The sequence below is a fragment of the Amphiura filiformis genome, chromosome 14 (genome assembly GCF_039555335.1).
Source record: "Amphiura filiformis chromosome 14, Afil_fr2py, whole genome shotgun sequence".
NCBI lineage: Eukaryota > Metazoa > Echinodermata > Ophiuroidea > Amphilepidida > Amphiuridae > Amphiura > Amphiura filiformis.
This window is the reverse complement of record NC_092641.1, coordinates 9,030,992-9,055,545: the sequence shown is the minus strand read 5'-3', so window position 1 is coordinate 9,055,545 and position 24,554 is coordinate 9,030,992. Positions and strand designations below refer to the sequence as shown.

The 24,554-nt window shown below is 37.5% G+C and overlaps 1 protein-coding gene across 1 annotated transcript in view; it reads right to left on the bottom strand.

Moving 5' to 3' along the window:
* Positions 1-5,014: 5,014 nt before the first annotated feature.
* LOC140169167 (uncharacterized) overlaps positions 5,015-24,554 on the bottom strand; it is a 97,780-nt gene continuing 78,240 nt past the window's right edge. Inside the window, exons 10-14 of the mRNA XM_072192424.1 lie at positions 22,691-23,386; positions 19,013-19,234; positions 17,615-17,764; positions 8,762-8,926; positions 5,015-5,835 (exon numbers count right to left, since the gene is read on the bottom strand). Of these exons, the coding sequence (XP_072048525.1) occupies positions 5,015-5,835; positions 8,762-8,926; positions 17,615-17,764; positions 19,013-19,234; positions 22,691-23,386 (2,054 nt within the window). The remainder of the gene's footprint in view (positions 5,836-8,761; positions 8,927-17,614; positions 17,765-19,012; positions 19,235-22,690; positions 23,387-24,554) is intronic.

Sequence of the window (24,554 nt, the reverse complement as noted above, 5' to 3'; positions counted from 1 at the left end):
CCATGTGAAGCATGTGAGTGCTAGAGCAAATGTTATGGTTGACAAAAGAAAGAAGAAAGAAAGAAAGAACCTGTAAGAAAAAAGACACACTGTGTAATAACCGGCTTACACACACACACTCGTAGGCATATGTAGATAAAGAACTCAAATGCTGCGGTAGGGGTTCGACCCTTCAACCTCTCGCACTAAAACCCAAGGTGTCAACTACACCAACACAACCTGCTATGTCAGCATACTCGCAATTTTTGCATATTTTTGCAATATTATCTATTTCTTATTTAGTATCTTACTCAACAATAATATCTTTTTAAAATGTTTGTACTGCAGCTAAATGAGCTGATATTACTTTGTAGGACAAGACGGCATGAATAAATATCACTGAACGATTCTGACGATTATTAATCAATGCATGGACAAGACCAGTTGCTACATTTTCCTAGGGCCACTGCACCAAAGATTACGACACGAGGCCTTATTGAAAGCAATTTTTCAACCTACGACTCAATTATTCCACCATTCATTTTCGCTAATTTATAATACAAGCTTAATACAAGTTAATTATAGATACGACCATTTTGGTGATCGGACATGCATATTTTCTCCTTTTTAAGGCTTCGTCAGGCACAATATTGATCTTTTTACACGTTACTTTTTGCTTTATACTCGTGTTTCAAATATTATGTAAGGGCTCAGTACGGGAATTAAGCGAGAAATGACTCGTGTCTTCCATTTATTTTTGAGTGTGTTAAAAAACAACACCGCATTTGCAAGCTTATTTTCAACATTTTGTTATGTAATAGCAGAGGTCACTAGCCCTAGAACTCTGGCCATAGCAATCGATTTTAGAGGTCATGCCGGTAAAAAATACCGGAAATGACGACAATTAGAAAATTTCACAGAAGTGCTAACCACTACTTTGCAATTTGTTTCCACAAAATTCCTCACACAACACCAGGTATAAGGGACTGTTCACAAACACTTGTAAGGGGGGCATGATGCAAAAAAATCATCACGAAAATTTTTCAGCCCCCCCCCCCCTTTAGAGATCTCAAAAATTTCAGGGCCCCCCTTTTTGACGTGAAAATTATGGGTCAACCCCATAGAAAAGCATATAAACCCAATTTCCCCAGGAAAATTTGTGGTCATTTTTTTCAGGCCCCCCTTAAGAGGATCAAAATTTTTCAGGGCCCCTTTTGCATCAGGCCCCCCTTACAAGTGTTTGTGAACGGTCTCTAACTAAATGAAACTATCTCCGTAGTCCGGCTGCAAACTATTGTTATATCAGGTTAGATGGTTTTGCCAGTTGAAGTGTTTTGTTTTCGCTGATTATCATTCTTTAGGTGGTAAGTAAGTAAGTAAGTAACACGGCATTTATAATGCGCCTAATGCCAGAGGATACAAAGCGCATAAACACAGAAAAAACAAAAACAAAACAAACAAAAAGCAACATCATGAGAAAAGGTATGTTTTCAGAAGGGATTTGAACCCGGTGACAGTTTGGGCACTGCGGATATTTAGGGGGATTGAGTTCCATTTGTAAGGAGCAACCACTGAAAAGGCCCTGTCCCCGGCACCCTTGTTCGTCCTTGGTACACGAAGATTGAGACCGTGGTCCGAACGTGTGGTGACTGAGCCCTCATGAGGACGTTTAACAGTTAGGCACTCATCTATATACCGGGGACACAGCCCATTCAGTGACTTGTATATATAAAGCAGAGTTTTGAAAGTAATGCGTTCCTTTATACGAAGCCAATGGAGTTCTTTCAACAGGGGACTGATGGAAGTGCGTCTCGGCGACAAGAAGACTAAGCGGGCACATTTATTCTGGAGCCGTTGTAATCGATCGATATCCTTTTGCGCAATATTGTTGAACAAAACATTACAAATCGAGATTATTGGGGTTTAGAATTGTCACCCGTGGGTAATTCCAAATTTCCAAGGTAAAAGTTTATACAGAGGTCAAAATTCAAAATACTCATTAAAAAAAATCATACCAAAATATGCCTATGATCATAAGGATTCATAAAATAGATGGTTTGACCTACCTCCGACTTATCATTCCAGAGTGATAAGCCAAAAGGTCAAAGGTTAAATTTGAAGATCCACTGGGGTTAAAATAGATAAAATTCTCCAATTTTGATGAAAATGGTCTTAAATTGTTGGTACTGTTACCTTAATGCGAATAAAAATTATAGTTATACCTACCTGTAACGACTTGTTACCTAGTTAACCGATCATGGAAATACCGGAAGGTTGTCAGCTATAGGATTCAATAGGCAAATGACCTCTTTATGTCGTACCTAGGGAAGGCGTCATTCTCGGTGGTCCAAACTATTCTTTATTAGAGTTGTTATCACAAAAAGAACAATTTTCATCAACATTGGAGCATTTTATCTGTTTAACCCCTGTGGATTTTCCTGTTTAACCTTTTTGCTCATAACTCCACAACGATAAGTTGTAAATAGGTGAAACTATATAATCCTTATGATGAGAGTAACCATTTGCTATAGGTTTTGACAAATTTGGACCAGTTTTGAAATTTAACCCCAATATAAACTTTGACCATAGATATCTCGAATTGCCCAGGGGTGAAAATTTTTTCTGAATCTTGTTTTGTACCACCCATAGAACAATAATCAACAACTAAAAAAAACAACCTTCCTTGGTCCCGGGCCTTGGTCTGCCACCGGAATACCATGGTTGAAGAGCTTTCAACCATTACATAAGTATTTCGTATAATAAATCTTGGCAGTGCATTCAACAAATTATTTTCACGTATCGCTACGGTAATTAATCCCGCTACATCACTACTTCTACGGCGAGTTATGATTATTCGGGGTCGAAGTGATGTAATAATCGGATTAACTACCATAGCAATAGATGAATGCAATTTTTGAATAGATCGCCCTGCATTACAAGCAGGTTGCACTCTTACAGGTGCGAGTGATGAGCAAAATATTTACATTTTATTCGCTGGCGAAGTGATGTAATAATTACCATAGTAAAAGGGTAAAACAATTTGGAATATATCGCACGTACTTCACAAGTACGTTCACGCGGTACATCTGCATTGAACCATATCATGCTGATCACTCGCACCTGTAAAAAGAGTGGTATCGTATTCAATCTATGATTGCAGACATACACAGGTGATGAGTGCAACCTGCTTGCAGTGCAGCGCGATATAGACGAATCTCACGAGCCAAGTGATGGTCAGAATTTAGTACACCAAACTGGTGGTGTGATTGCCTAACTGGGTGGATTAAAGCCGCTTAAAATCGATGTTATATTGTATTGTGTTGTAATCTTTCATCATTCTATTGTCTATGTGTAACACAGGTGATCAAATGCAGTTTAAAATCCCCGCCAAGGACGTACACCACATTTCGCCATACTGCATTTTAGAAACGCTTGCTGTTAGAATAAGAAAAATGTTAATTATTGGAAAGGTCACGGCAACCCTGTGACCTTTCCGGAAAAAGCCGAGTGGCAGGTTTTTCAAATAAATATTTTCTGTGTAAAAACTGTACCATCAGATAGGTAATGGAATATATGAATGTTAACTGTACATCTATCATAACAATTTTTGATAACAACTTGCGTCACAATTCATCTAGTATATCTTATATACGCCATTTTTCTTTTGGAATTAAGTGAAAATGAATTCTGTAAAAACTGTAATTTTTTAATGTAATTTTCACATTAGACCCCACAAAAGATTACCGTTTTGTAGTTATGATAATCTAATCTTTTGATTTCGTAAATAAAATTAGGGTTCTAATGTGGATTTTGGATGCAAACTGGAACAATCCAATGCCTTGTCAAAAGCATTTGCTTCAAAATGGAGTTCGGATGCAGTTCGTAATACAACTTCCGCCCACTTGCGGGAAACCACAGCAGGGCACGTGGCCGAAATCAAAATCGATTTGATGTATTGTGTATGTATCATAGGACCCTCGTATTAATTGTGTCTATGCGCTTGAGAAAATTCCAAAATATGATGTAGTAATGAAGTTGCGATTTATTAATATTATATGTTTAAATTTTCACGATGACATTATCAAGTCCTTCGTGGCCGAGCGGTCTAACGCACTGGTCATATGGTATATGTGATAGCGGCGCAGTGCAGCGTGGGTTCGAGCCCCGCCTCTGCCTAATTATATTTCCTTCTTTTTTTTAATTTCATATTATGTTAGGGAAATGTGGCTGGGAGAATGTATGTATGGCGAAGAGTGGTGTGCCAAGGACGCATCATTTAATATTTGTGACCGTAGCACGAATGAGCCGTAAATGTCCTCAATTGTATTCTGAGTTACAGTGTAAAATGGGCATGAAGGTCATATTCATAGGTATTTCAATTTGGTGCTACGTGTATCTCATTAAATGAGGTACACGTAGCACCAAATTGAGGTACTATGAATACGACCTTCATGCCCATTTTACACTGTAACTCAGAATACAATTGCGGACATTTACGGCTCATTCGTGCTGTACGGTCACATTTTAGGTGGGATATACCCGACGGGGACCCAGCTATGGCTGCCATTGAGGTGTAGGAATGCGTGAAATTGGATTAGTCTATACGTCGACTATCACGCAGGACTGTTGATATATTATTCCTTTGTATTTTATTATTAAAAATCAATACATGAATACATTTCATTATAGGAAAACTCTAATCCATCTAGAAAAAAACCCAGGAGTGCATTATCATGACCATCTATGTTGTTGTGCTATCTAGCGTGTCCTTTCTAGACGGACTAGGAAAATAGCCGAAGTTAATCAAGGCGCAGGGAGGAGTGAATGTAGTTTGGTGCATGGAACATGGTGCCGAGAGTTTTTACACCAAAAGACACTGGCAGCGTAACCGGGGCACATTGAGCCTCACTTTTTTCAAGGGATTAAAAAATCAAAGTAAAGAGAAGTTTAGTTTAGACAAAAAAACTAATAGCGGATATGTGGCCTGACGTAAGCCCTAAAAGAGCAAGCAAGCAAAGAGAGCAGGCTTCTTTAATCAAACATCAAACCACAAGTCGTGATTAAGATCCGCATTTATTAACATTTTTTGAATTTCTTCGGATTTGAAACTTGGATTGCCAGGTTTGGGTATAGGACCTTCATAACTGTAGTTACACTCACAGTCTGGAAAGGACTCGGGAGTGCAACACGGAATGACATCATCAGATCGGCTATCTAATAAGCGAGGACCTAGGACCATAGTATCCAAAAATATATCCAATTTGGACATCATTTCAACTAGAACAGCTTGGTGTTCGGGGAGAGCAGTATCCAAAGGATATGCTTCATTGGGATCTTTGTCAACATTGAACATCAGTGGAGGATCGTGATGACTAAGACAATCTGGTGGGAATCTAGGATTAGGAGTACAAGCTCCACAATAGGAATTTAGCGCTAATGGGAAACCACCATCTCCACATCGTCCTGGTTCCGCGTGATGACCCTCCTTTGTCCAGGCTCTCTGGGTATGGAAATGGAACTTGTAGCTGCGATACCGTATAGTATATAAAGTGCTGTCGCAATAGAATACCAGAATACGTGGCTCGTTGCTTGTTACGTCAACTTCGTTGAATAAACGTTTCATAGCTACGGGTTCCGGCTGAGGTTCTGGCCACCAATTGAAGAGGGTTGAAGAAATATCTTGACCGTCCATTGGCCTATCATCAGGAACGGAACCACCAACGATATTCATTAATGTTGGAAAGATGTCCGTCATACTGGTTAATTCATCACTGGTAGTTTTGGGTCTGATGTGGCCTGGCCAGTGAAATATAGTAGGTACACGAATACCGCCTTCCCAGAATTGCATTTTTCCACCTGTAACATGTTAAGAAATTTCATGTATTCATTATGCATCATCAAATAATATTTGTGTATTTCAATGATAATGATCATGATGATATGAATATAATTCTAGCACTCACTTCAGTTTTTGATGGTATCCGAGGGCACTTAAAGGGAGTCTCCGGTAATCATTACATTATGCCCTATATGTTAATAGAAAAACAATTTATCAAGCATGACTCACATGGTTTTATTTAAAACAAATTCATATTGAACATAAAAACGAATAAAAACAGTCGGCTCTCAACACGCAATATTCAAAATTCCCGCTCCGAAATTGTTTAAGTTCAATTACGTAATGCTTATTTGCGCTCAATTGTCGTCAACCTTCATTATATTACTGGGATGTCATTGCACTCGATTTTTTAGGCGCTCGGGAACTTTGAACATCGCGTTTTGAGAGAAAGATATTTGTATTCGTTTTCATGGTCACTATGAGTTTATTTTAAATAAAACCACGTGATTCATGCTTGATAACTATTTTTCTTAGATTATAAGGCATAATGTTGTGATTGCCGGAGACTGACTTTAATTCACTTGTTATTTTAACAAGAAATATCCGCGTTATCGACTAATTAGGTAAAGGTTATTAATTGTTATAGGCTCTTCAATGCAATCGCATCGATCAATTCTTTAGGATTCCGAGAATTCAGTGAACATTGAACGACACACTGAAACCAATGGAGTGGAATTAAATTGAATTAAATTAAATGCGTCAACAAGAAGACGATATCCAAATAAAGGTGATGTTGACATAGGCCTACCTCAGTGACAGCTTCCTAACATGTAATAATGTTATCGCCCGTTTCATGTCCCCCACAACAGACTAATTACTAAATCACACAATTATAGCATACAAAACACCACACTGACCTAGATCAGTAGCTGAACTCCTCAAGCACTGTACCCTGAGAGTTGTTGTCAGCAAAATTTACCCATTTTACAATCTATATTAATAAAATAATGAGCTACAACCCTATTATTCCTATATCTTCGTGTCAGAATTTGACATGATAGCAGGGCGAATCCACTAGTTCTTCAACAGCTACGCATGTGTTTGATAATTTAGAGATAGAGGCCGAGAAATCAGGGTAAGTATAACGCAACACCGTACCTATACAAACACCACATGTACGATATAGATCCTTCCCACTACGCATACGCATGCACCGCTGCCATCCATCAGCTGAAATTACTCATTTTTACGATCTGCGCATGCTCAATATCCCTTAACAGTGTCATCCAGGGACATTGGAAGATTATTCTATATGGTACGGAATGCCACCACCTTGCTGGATGATACGAGTCAGCTTGACCCTATACATTTTGGATGGATGAACAACGATGGTACAATCATGCCCCTTTAGTGTCTGTTAAGGGTCTTTGATCAATTGTGATTGATCAGGAATGGACTGCCTAATATACTGGGTCTCTTGTGATCCAAAAAAGACGTATCAAAGTTGAAAAGAAGTATTATGAAGTTGAAATAAAAGATGAGCTGAGTTGAAACACATAGTAATTCTACCTCTGGCTATTAGCTTTCTAACTCTAATAGGGACTTGTGAGTTGTTTTCGTAGATTCCTGATCTAAACCTTGACTACAACATGATTATGACATTGACTACCCATTTTGCCGTTAGAAATATTTTTTCAGCACCTTGACCCCCAAAAAAAAAAAAGGGGTACTATGCATTTTTCTGTGGCGAAAATGTTTGCTTTCAAATAATACTAAAAAGTAATTAGATACATTTTCATACCAACACGAATTTCTTAAAAGTAAAAGTGAAGGTTTGGGAGTTTTTATTTCCACTGGCCCTTAATTTTGTTCTATTTTCTTAATTTTACGCTATTACACATCCATGTATAGAATGACCTGTGGAAACATACCTACCCAGCAGTCATCTATAGGGTCCACACTGAATATTTATGGTGTCAAACCTTGTAGGTAGGGGTGTGTGAACGAACTAATTTTTAGGTTACTGCTCCTAGCCTAAATTACACAATACAATTTCCCTGTTCTACTATAATAAACGGAACACCTCAAAACTTGAAATCAGTCTTCTTAAATCTGTCATTTTAAGCTAATTCAATGCATTATGAGCGCCATATTGTTAACTAATGGAAAGCACATTTTCTGTCAAACAATTACCCTCCAGGATCTCCAGACACACCCCAATTAATATTTACACCGTGGGGTTTATGCATACCCCTTCGAAATTTGCGACAACATATTCCATACTGAATGTCAAGTCTGTATTTTGGGTTTGGGTTTTAAGAACATTCAAATGTCGGGTTATATAGAGGTCATGAAAATGATTTAAACTGAACGTTGTATATGAAAACACACTACAAAAGCATTTTTAAACGTTGTCAAAATATGTTATTGTAAACTATCTCTGTGTTGACAAAAAACATGGTTTTTAATATTACGAAAACGTTTTATACCTTATATATAACCAGATTTTCATATTTTCTGTCAACCTTTTCTAACCATTCTGCAGTTACTGTCCGTTTTCCTATACACAATACACAGTGCTCTCTAAACCGTGTTAAGTCTGCAAACCATTATACAATAAGCAGAATATTGTCTCATTTCGTAAACAAAAGCCCACACAGTATTGCTACCATGCGTTCGCTTTATAATGGTTCACCCAACTGAAACTATAATACCAGCTCATTGCTCATTACACAGGTAAAACAGAAACATGTGTAGTGTGGATTTAACCAGAGAAGATCTGATTTAATCAGTTGAGCTGTTTTCATTGAGTGTTATCTTGGTTTAATAGCTTTTAATGGGGTTTAAGTCCTGCAAAGGTCGCGGTGAATTCTACTGTAGACATGACTGCATCATGCCTTTAGATAATGTTCAAAACGTTTTGTGTTTGCTGGGTATGCATACCTTTGAAAACACCTGCATCACCTCCTTCATTGCAGAGCTGCAACCAAGGACCATTATCAGACGAGAAGATAGACAGCGTGTTGGAAGCCAAACCCAAGCGTTTTACCTCGTCTAATATGGCGCCCACTTCCCACGACATTTCATTGACGTTGTCACCATAACGACCTGAACAAATAAAAAACATTTATGGCAATTTATCAACATACGTCATGTATATTTTTCTTTCTTTCTTTCTTTCTTTCTTTCTTTCTTTCTTTCTTTCTTTCTTTCTTTCTTTCTTTCTTTCTTTCTTTCTTTCTTTATTTATTTATTTATTTATTTATTTATTTATTTATTTATTTATTTATTTATTTATTTCTTTATTTATTTATTTATTTATTTATTTATTTATTTATTTATTTATTTATTTATTTATTTATTTATTTATTTATTTATTTATTTATTTATTTATTTATTTATTTAGTTCGACCGAAGCCAGGCTAAGCCCCATAGTGCTCAAGGGATGCCATCCGTACATGCTACACGAACAGGGACAAGGACAAAAAAAACCCAACAAGACCAACAACAACAACATCCAACAGCGTTTTAAGATAGGTGATAGAAGACAGTCTAATAATTGTGTATTATATGTCGAAACAACCAAGCAAACATCTTTGCACTGATATTTGTATGTATATCTATATTTTTTGTAGCTTAATATAGAACAATGTTGAAAAATAAAATACCGTTTTGAATTTAAATGACCGAGGGATGGGCTGAGGAGGGTAGGGCTAACTACTGAAAGCATACCTCGCTTCGACGAGCCTCTGAACCCTTCATTGCTGCTAAATAGATCAACGTGCGTTTGGGTCAATGCATAATACAAGAAGAAAGGCTTCCTGTGAGGAGGCGGTGCCTGTTGAGAACCTCTAATGAAGTCTACAGCGTCATTCACTAAAGTTTCACCGAGTCCATAATGCGAATTCTGTCGGTCGGACATCCGGGCTATCTCTAGTCTCGGGCCCAAACTGCATGTGGCTCACGGTTTGTTGTGAACAACAGAAACCGGCTGTGAAGGAGGCTACATAGCGATGTTGCTGGAGTGGCATTCAATTTCAGAAAAAACGACACTCGACTATGGAATTTAATTTTAAGTTTGTCAGTATATAAACGGTAAATCAAGTAGGTTTCTTTCACTCTGAAGACTAAGAAACGGTTGTTTGATTCCACTGACTATTTGCGATCGAAATTTACATAACACCAATGACAGAAATCATCAACAAAAATCGAATTAGGGACTTGTTTTCACTCGAACATCATCAACCGGAAGTGACGTGACACGGACCGACAGCATAGGGCTGCTGGATAATGGTAGCGTTTTTGTATAAAGCGCATGCCAGCGTAGCTGGTTCGTCTACATGCCACTGTTAATGATAAAAGGTCTGGTTAATTTCATGATTTCATAAAAACGATGCAAAGTATTATAATCAAAAAAAGAATATGTAGGCCATTTCGATTATTGGGTTAAATGTGTTTCCGAATGCGTTTCCGATTTTAAGACTGTACATTCTTTGTATATGCCCATCACCCAGACGTACCATGGTCCAACATACGCCATTGTTAATGTCGTACGCCATATTACACTTTTCATCACACCACCCAGAACTAAATATAAACACCAGATTTTCGGCTTTAATTTTTTTAAAAACAAGAACGGTCTTTAAGAAACAACGCCATAGATGAAGATCGTGTTTTATAATTTTGCATTGATAGGTACTTGGAATGGTAGTGTTTTTTTTTGTGTGTGGCACAACTAACCGATTGGGAAATGACGGAATTTATGTTTTCATGTTTAAAAGCGCTCGATAGTAAGCACATATGCTAACTATAGAGTTTTACGGCATGGTACTATAAACTAGTGTGTATCCTTCCTACACTGATGTTGAATTATTACTCTATTGCTGAGCCACGGTTGTTTGATGGGATCATTTATTGGTTTTTCAAACAAAACATAATGTACAACCAAATTTTAGGCTTAAACAGCTAAAAGCGATATCATGCTAATATAATATTATACAGATGATTTTGAGTCATTCGCAACTTTAATTTCCCTTCTTTTACAAAATTATTCACTTTTATAGCATTTTTTAAAGCTTTTTTCGGATATAAAATGTGCCTATCAATGACAAAATTGGTGGCGCTATTTAGTTACTGGAAATTACTCTTTCAAGCTTTTATTACAAATAATTCCTTTTATTGTTTGATAAAATATGTTTATAAAATTTCCTTGTTGCTTGTTTCACCTATTCCAGCTGTTTTAATGGCAGTATTAACCACCTACCTCTTGCAAATAAAGAAATATGATTTAGGATAAAAAGCGCCATCTATAGTTTGCATTTAGTTAAAAATGAAGTCAATTCTATATACATCCAACAACCGTGGAGCAAAAAGCGTTTGGTATTTAACCAATGAAATAGCGGTGCGGCTTTTCCCAACGCAACAAGCAGCGCTCTACTTCATTGGCTAATCGCTATCCCTCATTGATGAAGTATAAATTCAGCTTTCGGCATTATGATTGCAGTCAAGATCTGCTCCTTTTTTAATTCCTTGATTTTTGGTAATCTACCAGTTTCGAAAGCGGGAGGAGCTTTAAAAATATATCTCTTAAAGGTGGTATGTACTCCTCCTGGAGCCAAATGTTATAAACTTACTGCACACGAAGAAACAACGTAAGTTCATTGGACAACCAGGAATCCGCGCAGTTGTTCTTGTACCGTAATTTTATAACATTTGACCCCAGAGGCCTTTAAACTTTCTGAGTACGTATCACATTTAAGAGTCATATATTAAAAGGGCATTTCGTGATCCACAGCCTCATCCCACACTTTTCTCAAAAAAGTTGAGATTTTTATACCACTGGAAACCTCTGGCTACATAATGTTTATGTACCAAATATTTCTTGCAAATTAATCCGTTTCGCAAAAATATCGTGAAATTTGAATTTCTTTCTGGTATACCAGAGCAAAATTACAACACATTGTCTATGGAGCAGTGTAATACACATAATCATGCATAACTCGCAAACGCAAAATCGGAATCAACTGAAGTTTTGGGAATGAGCTATTTTTGTCGATATCTACTGAAAAAATGTCATAAAAAGAGGCTGCTAGGATCACGAAATACTCCTTTAAGCTTCTCCCATTTTCTTAAAATTGGTGTATTGAAAGTGTAATTCAGTTGTGACGAATGTCAATTGCTTTAGATGTCTCTAGACTTCTTTATAGCTCTGGTCTTAATTTGGCTAAATCCTGTTCAAGTGGTGGGTAACACAAAGCATTGTATTTTGTCTAGGTATGTATACCCAAATAGCTTTTATATACATAGAGTGGCAATAGATTACGTAATGCTTTGTTCCTTTGATGCCGATTTGATTTTCCGACAGGCTAAAAAGGGGTTCCGCCATTAAATTGGTCACTTGGTCATATTAAGGTAATACACTATTTTAAAGTGTTGCGATTTGGTAGTTCACAACATCTTGCGAATGGTAGTGAGCTTCGGCAAAAATTACATTGCTCATTTCCTTGCGAGCGTGTAGAAGAATTCAAATATCACAGAAATGCTTTTATAGGTCCTGTGGTTCTTGAGTTATGTTGTAAAGAGGGCTGAAACAACAACACTTTTGTAAAATGTACATAACTCATTAACAACAATAAATTAGGCAAGTTTTCAAAGTATAAGATTTGTAGAATGAACTTTTGCAAAACATCAAAGTGTTATTTTTCAATAATATATTGATTCAGACAATAAAAATCGATTTTTTTTTTGCTGCTTCGACCAACAATACCGCATCTACCCTTAACGCTCTACACAATAGGCGGTTATCAATAAGTGACCACAATACAGTTATGTGTATGGGCAGTCATTTGTAAAGTGGTACCATTGTTCCAAGTATGAATTAAATGTAGACCTAGCAAAATGAAAAAGAACAAAATAAAAACCTATGTGCCAATTTAAAAAGATGACAAAAAATCGCTATACACCACTATGGAATGAAGCCGATGAATTGGACACTGGTTAGTGGTTATTGTACACAACTTTTACGAAATTTCCTAATGCATGCAACGCTGGCAGATGTGAAGTGAGATTGTAATATCCTATCCAAGAGTATTACATAAATGAGAAAGAAACCATATCAGGTTTCATAGACCATTTCGGTCAATTCTGAAGGCGCTTGCATTATTGTAACCCAGAGGAGGCTTAAAGGAATTCCTACAATGCGCCATGATTGGAAAATTTGATCAATATAACCTAATCTTAAAGGCAAAGTCCCCATTACCATTACAACACACACAAAATGGTAATTTTAAAATTGCAGCCAACGAGCTAATAGTTAAGACTTAGGGGCTGTGCAATAATTATGAGCCCCCGGGGGGTAAAATTTCCAAACGGCTCGCCAAAAATCGCTTGCCCCACTCTCGACCCGCCAAAAATCGCCTGTCAAATTTTTGGGATCCCAATTTGCAAACCTTAAATGGTCTAGATGTGTGTTGCGAGCGCAGCGAGCAGGACAATTTGCATATTGAAGCGTTTCCGTACTGTTTTCTTAAGCCTTTTTAGAGCGTTTTACAGGGTGTATCAAAATGATTGGTACCGGGCTATAAGACATTTTCAAAAATATATCAAAAATATAAAATTGCTAATTAATATAGTTTTTGTACTATAAATAGAAAGGGGCATATGTTAACTTATTGATCTATTAATCTGAAGTTAATAGGTTGATGCATCTGGGAGCTATTGTCATTTAAACTAAGATCGACGTAATCATGGTTTGACTTACACAGCACAAGATGAATAGGTTCATTGCTTGAACCATTTATTGCATGCTGCATACTCTTCAATATCCCACTTCAGTATACATAACATAAAATTGCTTTACACATTCTTTTAGAAGTTCCTGCCTTACGACTCTGGCAGTGTGAGGTGAAGCCCTATATTGAAAGAACTTAACAACTGGAATGGGTCCATTCTGTAACTGCCCATATCAAATTTTGAAGCATTGCAAGTTATAGCATGTTTGCATGGGATACGCCTTGCTCTTAGAAACTGTCTCCTAAATCTTCTCTGTACTTCTCCATAGCTTCGTGTCGACCAGTGATTCTTAACTATGAATGCACACTGAAGTGTGGAATACTGTGGAGCCATTCCAATAACTTTTAACAGGTCTAAACTAACCTACACTGTCTACAGTCTATAGCCATTCTGCCACACCATCTACTTAGTAATCTCAAAAATACAATTTAAATTACCGCCCTGGATGGTGTTGATACACAAACTTCTTTCACCCCACCTAAATTATTCAAGTCAATAATATTACTCTCAAGCAATAAATATTGATTATTACATTAATATATATTATTTATGAAGAAATAGGCAAGGAAAATATTAAACATTTCCATGATTTTCAACATATCATCCTCACAAGGTATTTGCAGTAAAATAGAGATTTGAAATGGTGCGCTACTGATCCAGCGTTACGATGAAAAGTGTAAAAACACCTACTTTCCTTTAGAATCATGTAACTTCTGAATAGAATGTGCTATCTTTATGATCTAAAATTCTTAGAGAAGATAAAACTACTGTAATTACAAATATTTAATCAATTAACCCCAAACTGGCACAAAAAATAGTAAAAAATTCGGCAAAAATGAGAAGTCTTCGGTACCAATCATTTTGATACACCCTGTATTAAAAAGGCACCCCATGAATGTGTGCCAAAATCGCTTGCCCCCCCCTCTCGGCTTGCCAAAATTGCTTGCCCCCGCCCCCTTTCGGCTCGCCAAAAATTTCTTGCCCCCTACTTTTACCCTCCCCAGGGCTCATAATTATTGCACAGCCCCTTATCAAATTAAATTTGATTTTCTTATAGAAAACATTCTTAATGTCCCACTGCATTAATTTTATTCATGTTTTGAATGTTAAATAAAAGGATGAAAACACCAGATATTTGCACACAATCCCAATGCAAGGTATGGTCAACTATGCCACATTTGTACAAAAGCCAGCCAGACCAAGGTCAGAAAACCCCATTCTGTTTATGGGAATGGAATATACATCCTCTGATTGTAACCCAAAATATCAGGCTACCTGTTGTCACTTAATCTCCTTCCCAGTCGGTTACTGGCATTCCTAGCACGTTTGCAATTGAGCTACATGCAACCGTGTCCCGAGACTACTGGTTAAACCAGTAGTCTCGGGACACGGTTGCATGTAGCTCAATTGCAAACGTGCTAGGAATGCCAGTAGTCTGGTTACCACTTACATCAACATGCACAGGGACGATGGTCGCATTGATTGCTAATGATTCTGGGAAGCACCGGAAACGTCTATAGACCTTTTCCCCTCTTTCCCATCATGCACTATTCCAGGGGGGTATGAGTGTCTCAAACTACATCATCTCCCCGGGGGAGTACAGAGTTAAGTTCATTACATTCTGGAATACGGACATTTCGGCTGGTGCCTTCATCACAAAAAAGGAATCCCCGATAATCACGATAATGGCGCCGCGATCACTAATACCTTTCGGGGGGCAAAAAACAACATTTTTATGCCTTATGGACATGGTGTCATCACCCAAAAAAGTTTCCTGCTATTGACACCTAACTTTGTATACATTTTATAGACCTAATGGTGATAAACTAATGACGGGACACGCCGTGATATTTTGTCGGCGTGTGTTTCACTTTTTTTTCGGAGATGAAAATAAAATGTAAACACAATCTCTTACACAGATGTTCTGCGTCGCTCCGTAACTGCATCACTCGTGTATTCAATAATTGCATAATTAGTAACATCGATGGCCTTTACGATAATCCGCATATATGGAATCAGTATGCCCATATTAAGACAAAATAATTGCAAAGGTATGGCAAAGACCATCGGATGCACACGATCTATGAGGTTGATGAACTACGTCATATCCCCTGGAATAGTGCATTGTGGGATAGAGGGAAAAAGGTCTATTGATGATAAAGTAAAATGTACCTGCTCTTCGACGTCGTCACAATACCAAGCATTACCAATCCCAAAATTCGTGCCAACGTAGTCGAACCCATGGTTATAAGGCAGGTGTTCACCATCATTGTGACTGTGTGCATTGACCCCTGCAATGAAGACGATAAAAAATTCTTTTCTTTCAAAATTCTCTTTAATTAACATATTCCTATTCTACCAAAAAATCGAGACTTTAGGTGGTGTATTTCTGACAAAATCTGAGATTTTCACCAATTTTCACTAAAATAAACATCTACCAAAAAATTATCCCCTTTAATGAATGGCTATTATTCCAAAAAGTTTGGCGGTATGCCGAATGTGGGATATGCATTCCCCGGATGCATTCGAAGCAGAATTTATTTCTGCGCGTATATGACACCTCGTTTGTTGCAATATTGCAACAAACGAGGTGTGGTTCCAATATTGATATCGCAGCGTACATTTAATGACCGTAACCCAAGTTTGAAGTTGCAGTAAAATCCTATTGCTTTGTATTCAGTATCCATTGAAATTCTCAATATTTTTTCTTGCCAACAAGGTCCTAAATGGCCTAAATTTGTGCTTTCAATGGTAAAGTTAGATTCAAAATTTCCTGATTGGGAGGTGTTACCAAAAGATGTCACCCTAAGTCCTCCGCTTCTTGTGATCTTCTTGGTCTCAAAAACATTGAACTTGTGATGTTTTAATATGGGGTTAAAGGAGTATTTCGTGATCCTAGCATCCTCTATTTATGTCATTTTCATTAGATATCCACGAAAAAACCTATTCCCAAAATTTCAGTTGATTCCGATTTTGCGTTTGCGAGTTATGCATGATTATGTGTATTACACTGCTCCATAGACAATGCGTTGTAATTTCGTTCTGGTGCACCTGCAAGAAATATTTTGTACATAAACATTATGTAGCCAGAGGATTCCAGTGATATAAAAATCTCAACTTTTTTTGAGAAAAGTGGGGGGATGAGGCTGTGGATCACGAAATGCCCCTTTAAGTAAATATTGACCACTGATGTAAATAATGATATTTTTATTGATTATCACATGTTTTGACCTCCTCCAACTTCACGAAACAATGCTGCAACTTTCAAATCTTGGGTTACTTTCATTTAAATGTACGCTGCGACATCAATATTGGGCCCATTCCAACAAATGATGTGTCATAATGCACAGAAATAAATTCTGATTTGAACGCATATCCCACATAATTAACTGTTTTGGAATAATAGTCATTCATTAAAGGGGGTAATTAATTTTTGGTAGATGTTTATTATAAAAACGTTTAATTCATTCAATCAAAATATTAGCCGAATGTACGTATTTGGCAAATGGAATGTTGACAATAGGCTATTCCAGTTGAAATCCACACTACCCTGTGGAAGATTTTGGAAATATCTAACACAGAGGGAGTATGTTTTTCAGATGTAAATGGTCAGGGTTAATCATTTTGAAACCCATACTCCCCCGGTATTTTGGCTAGTGAGTATTTCATATAGAAGTTACCCTATTGTTTATTATATTCAAAACTCATACTCCCTCTGTGGAAGACTTTAGTTAAATCTTCCACAAGGGCAGTGTGGGTTTTAAATGGAATAGCCCAATACATCAAGCGCCCGGCATCAGTCACGACGGGAGTACTGACACAAGCTGACACACTTTGGCGAGATAGCCGCTGGTATTAATTAGCGATGTTCTTTGGCTGACTCTTTGCTTCAACCCTAACTCTAAAAAACAGCTCTAACTCTAAATCGAACTCTAAACACCCATTTTTAAAATGCAGCTCCAATTTCAAACTTTTCCCCGAACTCATAAAGTACATTTTACTCACCCAAATGCCACTTTCCGACCATGCCGGTTGAATACCCTACATCTTTCAAGGCCTCTGCAACAGTTATATCTTCCCGAAGCAACCCGTTGGTGCTTACTGCTCTGAATACCCTCCCGGTACCATAAACGCCACCTCGTTGTGGCAGTCTTCCTGAAATGTTAAAAAACACAGGCGGCATAGGACACGCAACACGGACGTACGAGGCTGGCGAAGATACAGGGCTGACAGCCCCATTCACAATACATGGTTAGCGATTATAAATGGACAATTAACATACTTGCAGTGGGGTACTTTGCAGAACCCCAACGGTTTTAGAGTAAGATAATTTTGCTTTGACACCACATAACAAATTTAGAATTGTTTGTGAAGATTTCATGATTATGTGTTAATCCAATGGCGACGTCAAAAATAGCGATATCGCATCCACCATCATCTGAAAAAACACGACAATATAGGCTATCCCAGTTGAAATCCATAGACCCCATATGGTAGATAACCATATTATCCTACACAGGGGTGTAGATGTCATGTGGAGTAACCCATTCAGGTAAATTTATTCAGGTAAACCTGATTTCTGGGATAACATAAATCTTATTGGAATCATTTGCCTAATAATCAGAGATGCCGGATTAATTTCATAATGCGTTGTACTGAGATGTAGCAAAAGTCCAGTCAAAATTGACTCCATTTAGACTAACCTATTCTCTCAGAACGGTGGTCACCAGATTCTTTTGTTTTGCATAGTCGCCCTAAAAGTTGATCGATACATGTTGAAATCAGCACAATTCAGAAGAGATACACCTTTTTGATATGAAATTAATTTTCTCGGTCAAATATAAAGCAATAATTGTTTCCTTCAGAAATGTCACTTAAAAACATAGTGCTTGGATATACACTTTTTAAAATCCTGGTGTTAAAATTAGGCATGAAATTGCATCTTTTAGTGTAAGATATTTGATTTTATAGGCCTTAATTTCGCCCTCGAGGGTTTTTTTTTTCGGCATTCATTTTGAGTGTTTCAAACTAATGTAGTTTGCTAAAGAAAGATATTGCCCACCTCTGTAAGGCACATCGTGTGGTCTGTATACGAGTATTATAGTTTTATTATTTCCGTTTTAATTTCACCCTTTTCCAGTTCAGACTGCTGAAATGTCCAACTCAGTAATTAATACTTGTATTTTAGAAAGCAACCAGCAGAAATAATCGATTTTCTATTTCGGCTTGCAGAATCATGCTCTGAATACCCTCCCGGTACCATAAACGCTATATTCAAAATTTAGGACTGTCAAATTGTAGGAATCGGTAGGAAGAATCAGCAGGAATAAGATTTTATATGCGTACTTTGTTATAAATAAAAGAACTTATCATACATCATTTTATATAGTTACAGGCACTAACCTGTCAGAAGACCTGCACGACTTGGAGAACAAAGTGGGGAAGTTGAGTAAAAGTTTGTGAACCGCTTTCCTTCGAGTGCCATATCGTCGATGGGACCCCACTCCTGTGTAGGATGCCCAAAAGAGGAGAGATCTGCATATCCTACGTCATCACCATAAAAGATTATTATGTTTGGTTTGGCTGGCCAAGGAACCTTTTCGTCATTTGCATCAGCGTTGACGACTGTGCGAGCAACCATACAAAGAATGGCTAGGATTTGATATAACCACATGTTTAGCGAAACTCATTTATACTGCATGAAAAACACTAGGATATCTAAGTGTTCCGTGTCTATGACGCTTTTATTTATCCTAATTATCTTGTGGTCACGTGTTTTGTAGCTGTAGCAATGGATGCAATACGCATGCGTCACATATGTTTGCCCTGCAAGAAAATCTCATTTTAGCCCATTTATCTCGGTCAGTGTTTCCAATGCCTTATTAGCAGCGAAAGAAGCACACATACGTGGCTAGTCAACAATTGTCCTCTTAGAACTAATTATCAAGTACAAATCACATGGTTTTATTAAAAACAAACTCATATTGACTATAAGAACGAATAAAAATATTCGTTTTATTGCTTTTAGCAACGTTATTGAGTATTTTGTAGATGTAGATGTAGAAAAACGGTCGGTTCTCAATACGCGATATTTAAAATTCCCGCAATGACGTAATGGTTATTTGTGCTCAATTGTCGTCAGCCTTCATTGTATTACTGGGACGTCATTGCACTCGACAATTTCGGCACCCGAGAATTTTGAGACGGATGTTTTTATTCGTTTTTATGGTCACTATAAAACCACGTTATTTGTACTTGATAATTATATTTCTGACATATAAGGCATAATGTTATGATTGCCTGAAACTCCCTTTAAGACACAGAAACAGAGGGCCTACTCTACACATTATACCTTTCACCTTTATCTCACCCCAATGTACTATTCCTCCTGTGTTTTTTCTCTGTGGCAGAACGACTATGGATCCATATATTGTGGATTCGAACCCCGGGTAAACCTTGGTTGAATTTTAATTATGATTATTTTTTTTCATTTTGCAAGGTAAGAGGAAATAAAATAATGGTAATAAACCATTGTTACAAGACAATTCATGAAATTAAATATATTGATATCAATGCGGGATGTTACAAGGTCCACCGAATACGAGTTGAATAAACTTCAAGTTTAGCTAATCAAGCCACCACACATTTATTTAGCAAACCCTGTTGTGAATGTTCGCACCTGCTATGTGTTAGATATCAAATCGAAACGAATTGTTCAACTTGATAATGACTCTAATGCCAATATTGGCATTGTACCAATGTCAGATATAATGTCAGAGACCCCTACTGTATAATGAGCAACTCTTATGAAAATTATCAAAAGAGTGCCAAATAAAACTGCTATTGAAAGAAATGTGTTTTGAGACCTTTTTTTAATTAAAAAAACGGTTTAATGAGCAAAAAGTACGGTTACTGATGGGTAATTTATTCCGAAAACCTGTAGGGTGCTGCTTATTGGGTGAACGGTGATTAAAATAAAATAAGGAAGTACTTTAGTGTAGTGTATTTTGGTGACACATTAAAAAAATAGTGCGATTCGGGTACAATACAATACAACTGAAATTTAGATGCTGAGCAGAGAGCAGAGAGCATTAGAGCAGAGAGCATGAATGGGGACATTATCATTTAAATCGCCTGTGTTTTGAAATATTTCTAAAAACATATTATACTGATGATACCAAAGAAAATGCAGCTAAAAGTCTCATATAAATATTTTAATGCAGTGGCTTTTAAGTTGCAATTTTGGCTTAATTGTATCATTCAAATACTTCTGTTTAAGACTTTTCCAAGGTTAACTTTTACAGTATTACAACATCATGATTGTTCAGTACATGTATTCTTAACTTTATCGCGATTATTAACTCGTTCAAGTGTATCTTTCAAAATTCAGATTAATGTCATTATTTCGACTAAAACATGCTGCCCATGGCCACTCGATGAATTGTTTAATTCGAATTAATCAATTCGATATTATAGACTGTTAAATTTTGGGCATTGTGAAAAAATCTAAACATTTTTTGCTTTGGACCTCGGGATATTCCTCGGTTCCAAAGGCAACATGTTTAGATTTTTCGCAATGCCCTGCACATAACTGGTGCGCAGTTATTAACCCAGTCAAATACTCGCATTATTTCTGTATTGGTATTTTGTACTTCAATTGTGTAAATCAACCATACTTTTATGCTATGTACTTTTGAACAGTCGCAAGTGACATTTCAACTCAAAATTAAGTTTTAAAAAAAATCTTATACAAATAATAATAGAAATCTTAAAAAAACTGCATCACGCATTCGTTTTTTTATACAATCTGGAGTAATGCACTAAAGAGCTGACCGGAAGTTATAGGAGCTGTTTTATTGTGCATGTTCTCATCATTGATGGTTTGGTGGACTGTCATGAAACATGATGGATGTAAGCGTGATCCTCAAAATGCCTTAAAAACTAATTACAATACCTCTTCTACATTGAAGCTGGCTTTCCCTTTTAAAGGGAATTTGTTATTTGTAACTTAATTTAGTCTTCCAAAATGTGTTGTTTACTGCACTGGGCAGCGTCAGTGCAGTCGAGGCAGCAGGTCAGTTAGATAATCCAATTAAAATGTGGTTGACAACAGGGGATTAAGGCCTTATCAACCGGCAGATTGTACTTCTACGGCGAATATCACTGTTGATATATTGATATACTGCACTGTTGATTAAAATCAATACATGAATACATTTCATTATCCGCCGTAGAGGTGACGTAATTAATCGGATTAACTGCCATAGCAATAGGCTAAAAACAATTTTGATTATATCGCGCTGCACTACAAGCAGGTTGTACTCATCACCTGTATATGTCTGCAATCATAGATCGAATACAATGCCGGTCATCTCAAAGACACTAATCTTTCAGGTGCGAGTGATCAGCATGATACGGTTCAATGCAGAGGTACCGCGTGGATGTAGTAGTCCAGCGCGATATAATCAAAACTTGTTTTCTCATATAGCTTTGGTATTTAATCCGATTATTACGTACCTTGGCCAGCGTATAGACGAATCCAATTTCACGCATTCCTACACCTCAATGGCAGCCATAGCTCAAAATCCATCTAGAAAATACTCAGGATGGCGTTATCATGACCATCCATGTTTTTGTGCTAGTGTGTTCTTTCTAGACGGACTAGGGAAATTAGGCTAGCCGAAGTTAATTAAGGCGTAGCGAGATGTGAATGTAGTTTGGTGCATGAAACATGGTCCCGAGAGTTTTTTACACCAAAATACACTGGCAGCGTAACCATGGTAACCGGGCGCATATGATTGACCCTCGCTTTTTTCAAGGGGGGTATACGTTATTTAGAAATCAAAGTGAAAGAGGAGATTAGAGACAAAAAAACCACTAATAGCAGAGATGTGGCCTGACATAAGCCCTACAGAAGCAAGCAAGCAAGCAAGCAAAGAGGGCAGGTTTCTTAAAATCAAACATCAAACCACAAGTCGTGATAAAGATCCTCATTCAATAACATTTTTTGAAATTCTTCGGATTTGAAACTTGGATTGCCAGGTTTGGGTATAGGACCTTCATAACTGTAGTTACACTCACAGTCTGGAAAGGACTCAGGAGTACAACATGGAATAACATCCTGAGATCGGCTATCTAATAAGCAATAACCTATGACCATGGTATCCAAAAATATATCCAATTTGGACATCATTTCAACTAGAACAGCTTGGTGTTCGGGGAGAGCAGTATCCAAAGGATATGCTTCATTGGGATCTTTGTCAACATTGAACATCAGAGGAGGATCGTGATCACTAAGACAATCTGGTGGGAATACAGGATTAGGAGTACAAGCCCCACAAATGGAATTTTGCCCTGATGGGAAACCTCCATCTCCACATCGTCCTGGTTCCGCGTGATGACCCTCCTTTGTCCAGGCTTTCTGGGTGTGGAAATGGAACTTGTAGCTGCGATACCGTACAGCATATAAAGTGGTGTCGCAATAGAATACCAGAATACGAGGTTCGTTGTTTGTTACGTCAACTTCGTTAAATAAACGTTTCATAGCTACGGGTTCCGGCGGGGGTTCGGGCCTCCAATTGAAGAGCGTTGAAGAAATATCTTGACCGTCCATTGGCCTATCATCAGGAACGGAACCACCAACGATATTCATTAATGTTGGAAAGATGTCAGTCATACTGGTTAATTCATCACTGGTAGTTTTGGGTCTGATGTGGTCTGGCCAGTGAAATATAGTAGGTACGCGAATACCGCCTTCCCAGAATTGCATTTTTCCGCCTGTAACATGTTATGAAAATTCATGTATTAATTATGCATCATTAACTACTTTAATTCATTTTATGTACTTATTTCCTTTTATCATCGAAGCTGAAATTTCCGCAAATAAAACAAATTTGCGAATGAAGAAGGACCTGCGCTGAATTTTGTTTTGAAATATTCCCATTTATTATCACTGACGAAGATGCATTCTTATATACACCTATCCGACTTCGCCATTACTGCGGTGTCCCCGATGTTAAACTGCGGTGTCCCGAGGTCGGGGGTTCCATCCAATATTTATTGTGTGCTATACAGAATTGTACCCGGGAATTGTACACAACCGTGATATTCAATATACAATCATGAGTATTGAATTACGAATTAAATCTCCGCTCTGGTACATCTGTGTTGCCGTCAATAGAGGGCCAAATACAGTAAACGCTTCTCGGATTGGTGTATAGGGTTTTAAACCATCTACAAATATCTGTCCCAAAATTTAAAGCTTTAAGAGTTTTAAGTCATGTGATACCGTATCGGCTGCTTTTGCTGAAGTCTTTGAGTAAAAACAGACCTGGGGTACATTTCAATAAACTTTATGAAGCTTCGTATTAAAGTCCTGAAATCGTTCGTAACTTACGACGAGTCGTAAGTTCCATTTCACTAAACTTACTTACGAACAATACTCTTCGTAAATAATAGGAATTTTCTACATGGACCCTTCGTAACGTTACGTCTAGTATTGGGTATTCGCAACTTTGCGTATGGTTAGTTGAGTTACGAAAGCTTTAGTGAAATGGACCCCGGTATATTATGAATATAATAATCTGGTCTTCCGAAATTAGATTTCGTAAAATTGATTTTATGAGGTTAGCAATACAATTCTTTAACCCTAACAGGACGGTATACTACAAAATAATACTTGATAAATGCGCTGTTCGGATCGTGCATGCATCCCACGTGGTGTGATGACGCAATCGCCCTAAGTGATATATAGGCACGGTTTCGCTGGCCAGCGAAGCCCAAGACGCGTGGCAAAGTGTCGCCGACCCAGTACCTGGCATGCGAGGGTCTCGGGTCCGAATCCCACCCAGAGCAAACAACTTCTTTCCTTCTTTTCTCTCTTTATTGCTTTCTTCTTTCCCTTCCCGTCGCCAAAAAGCCCTTAGGCGGTTAGGGTTAAGAAATG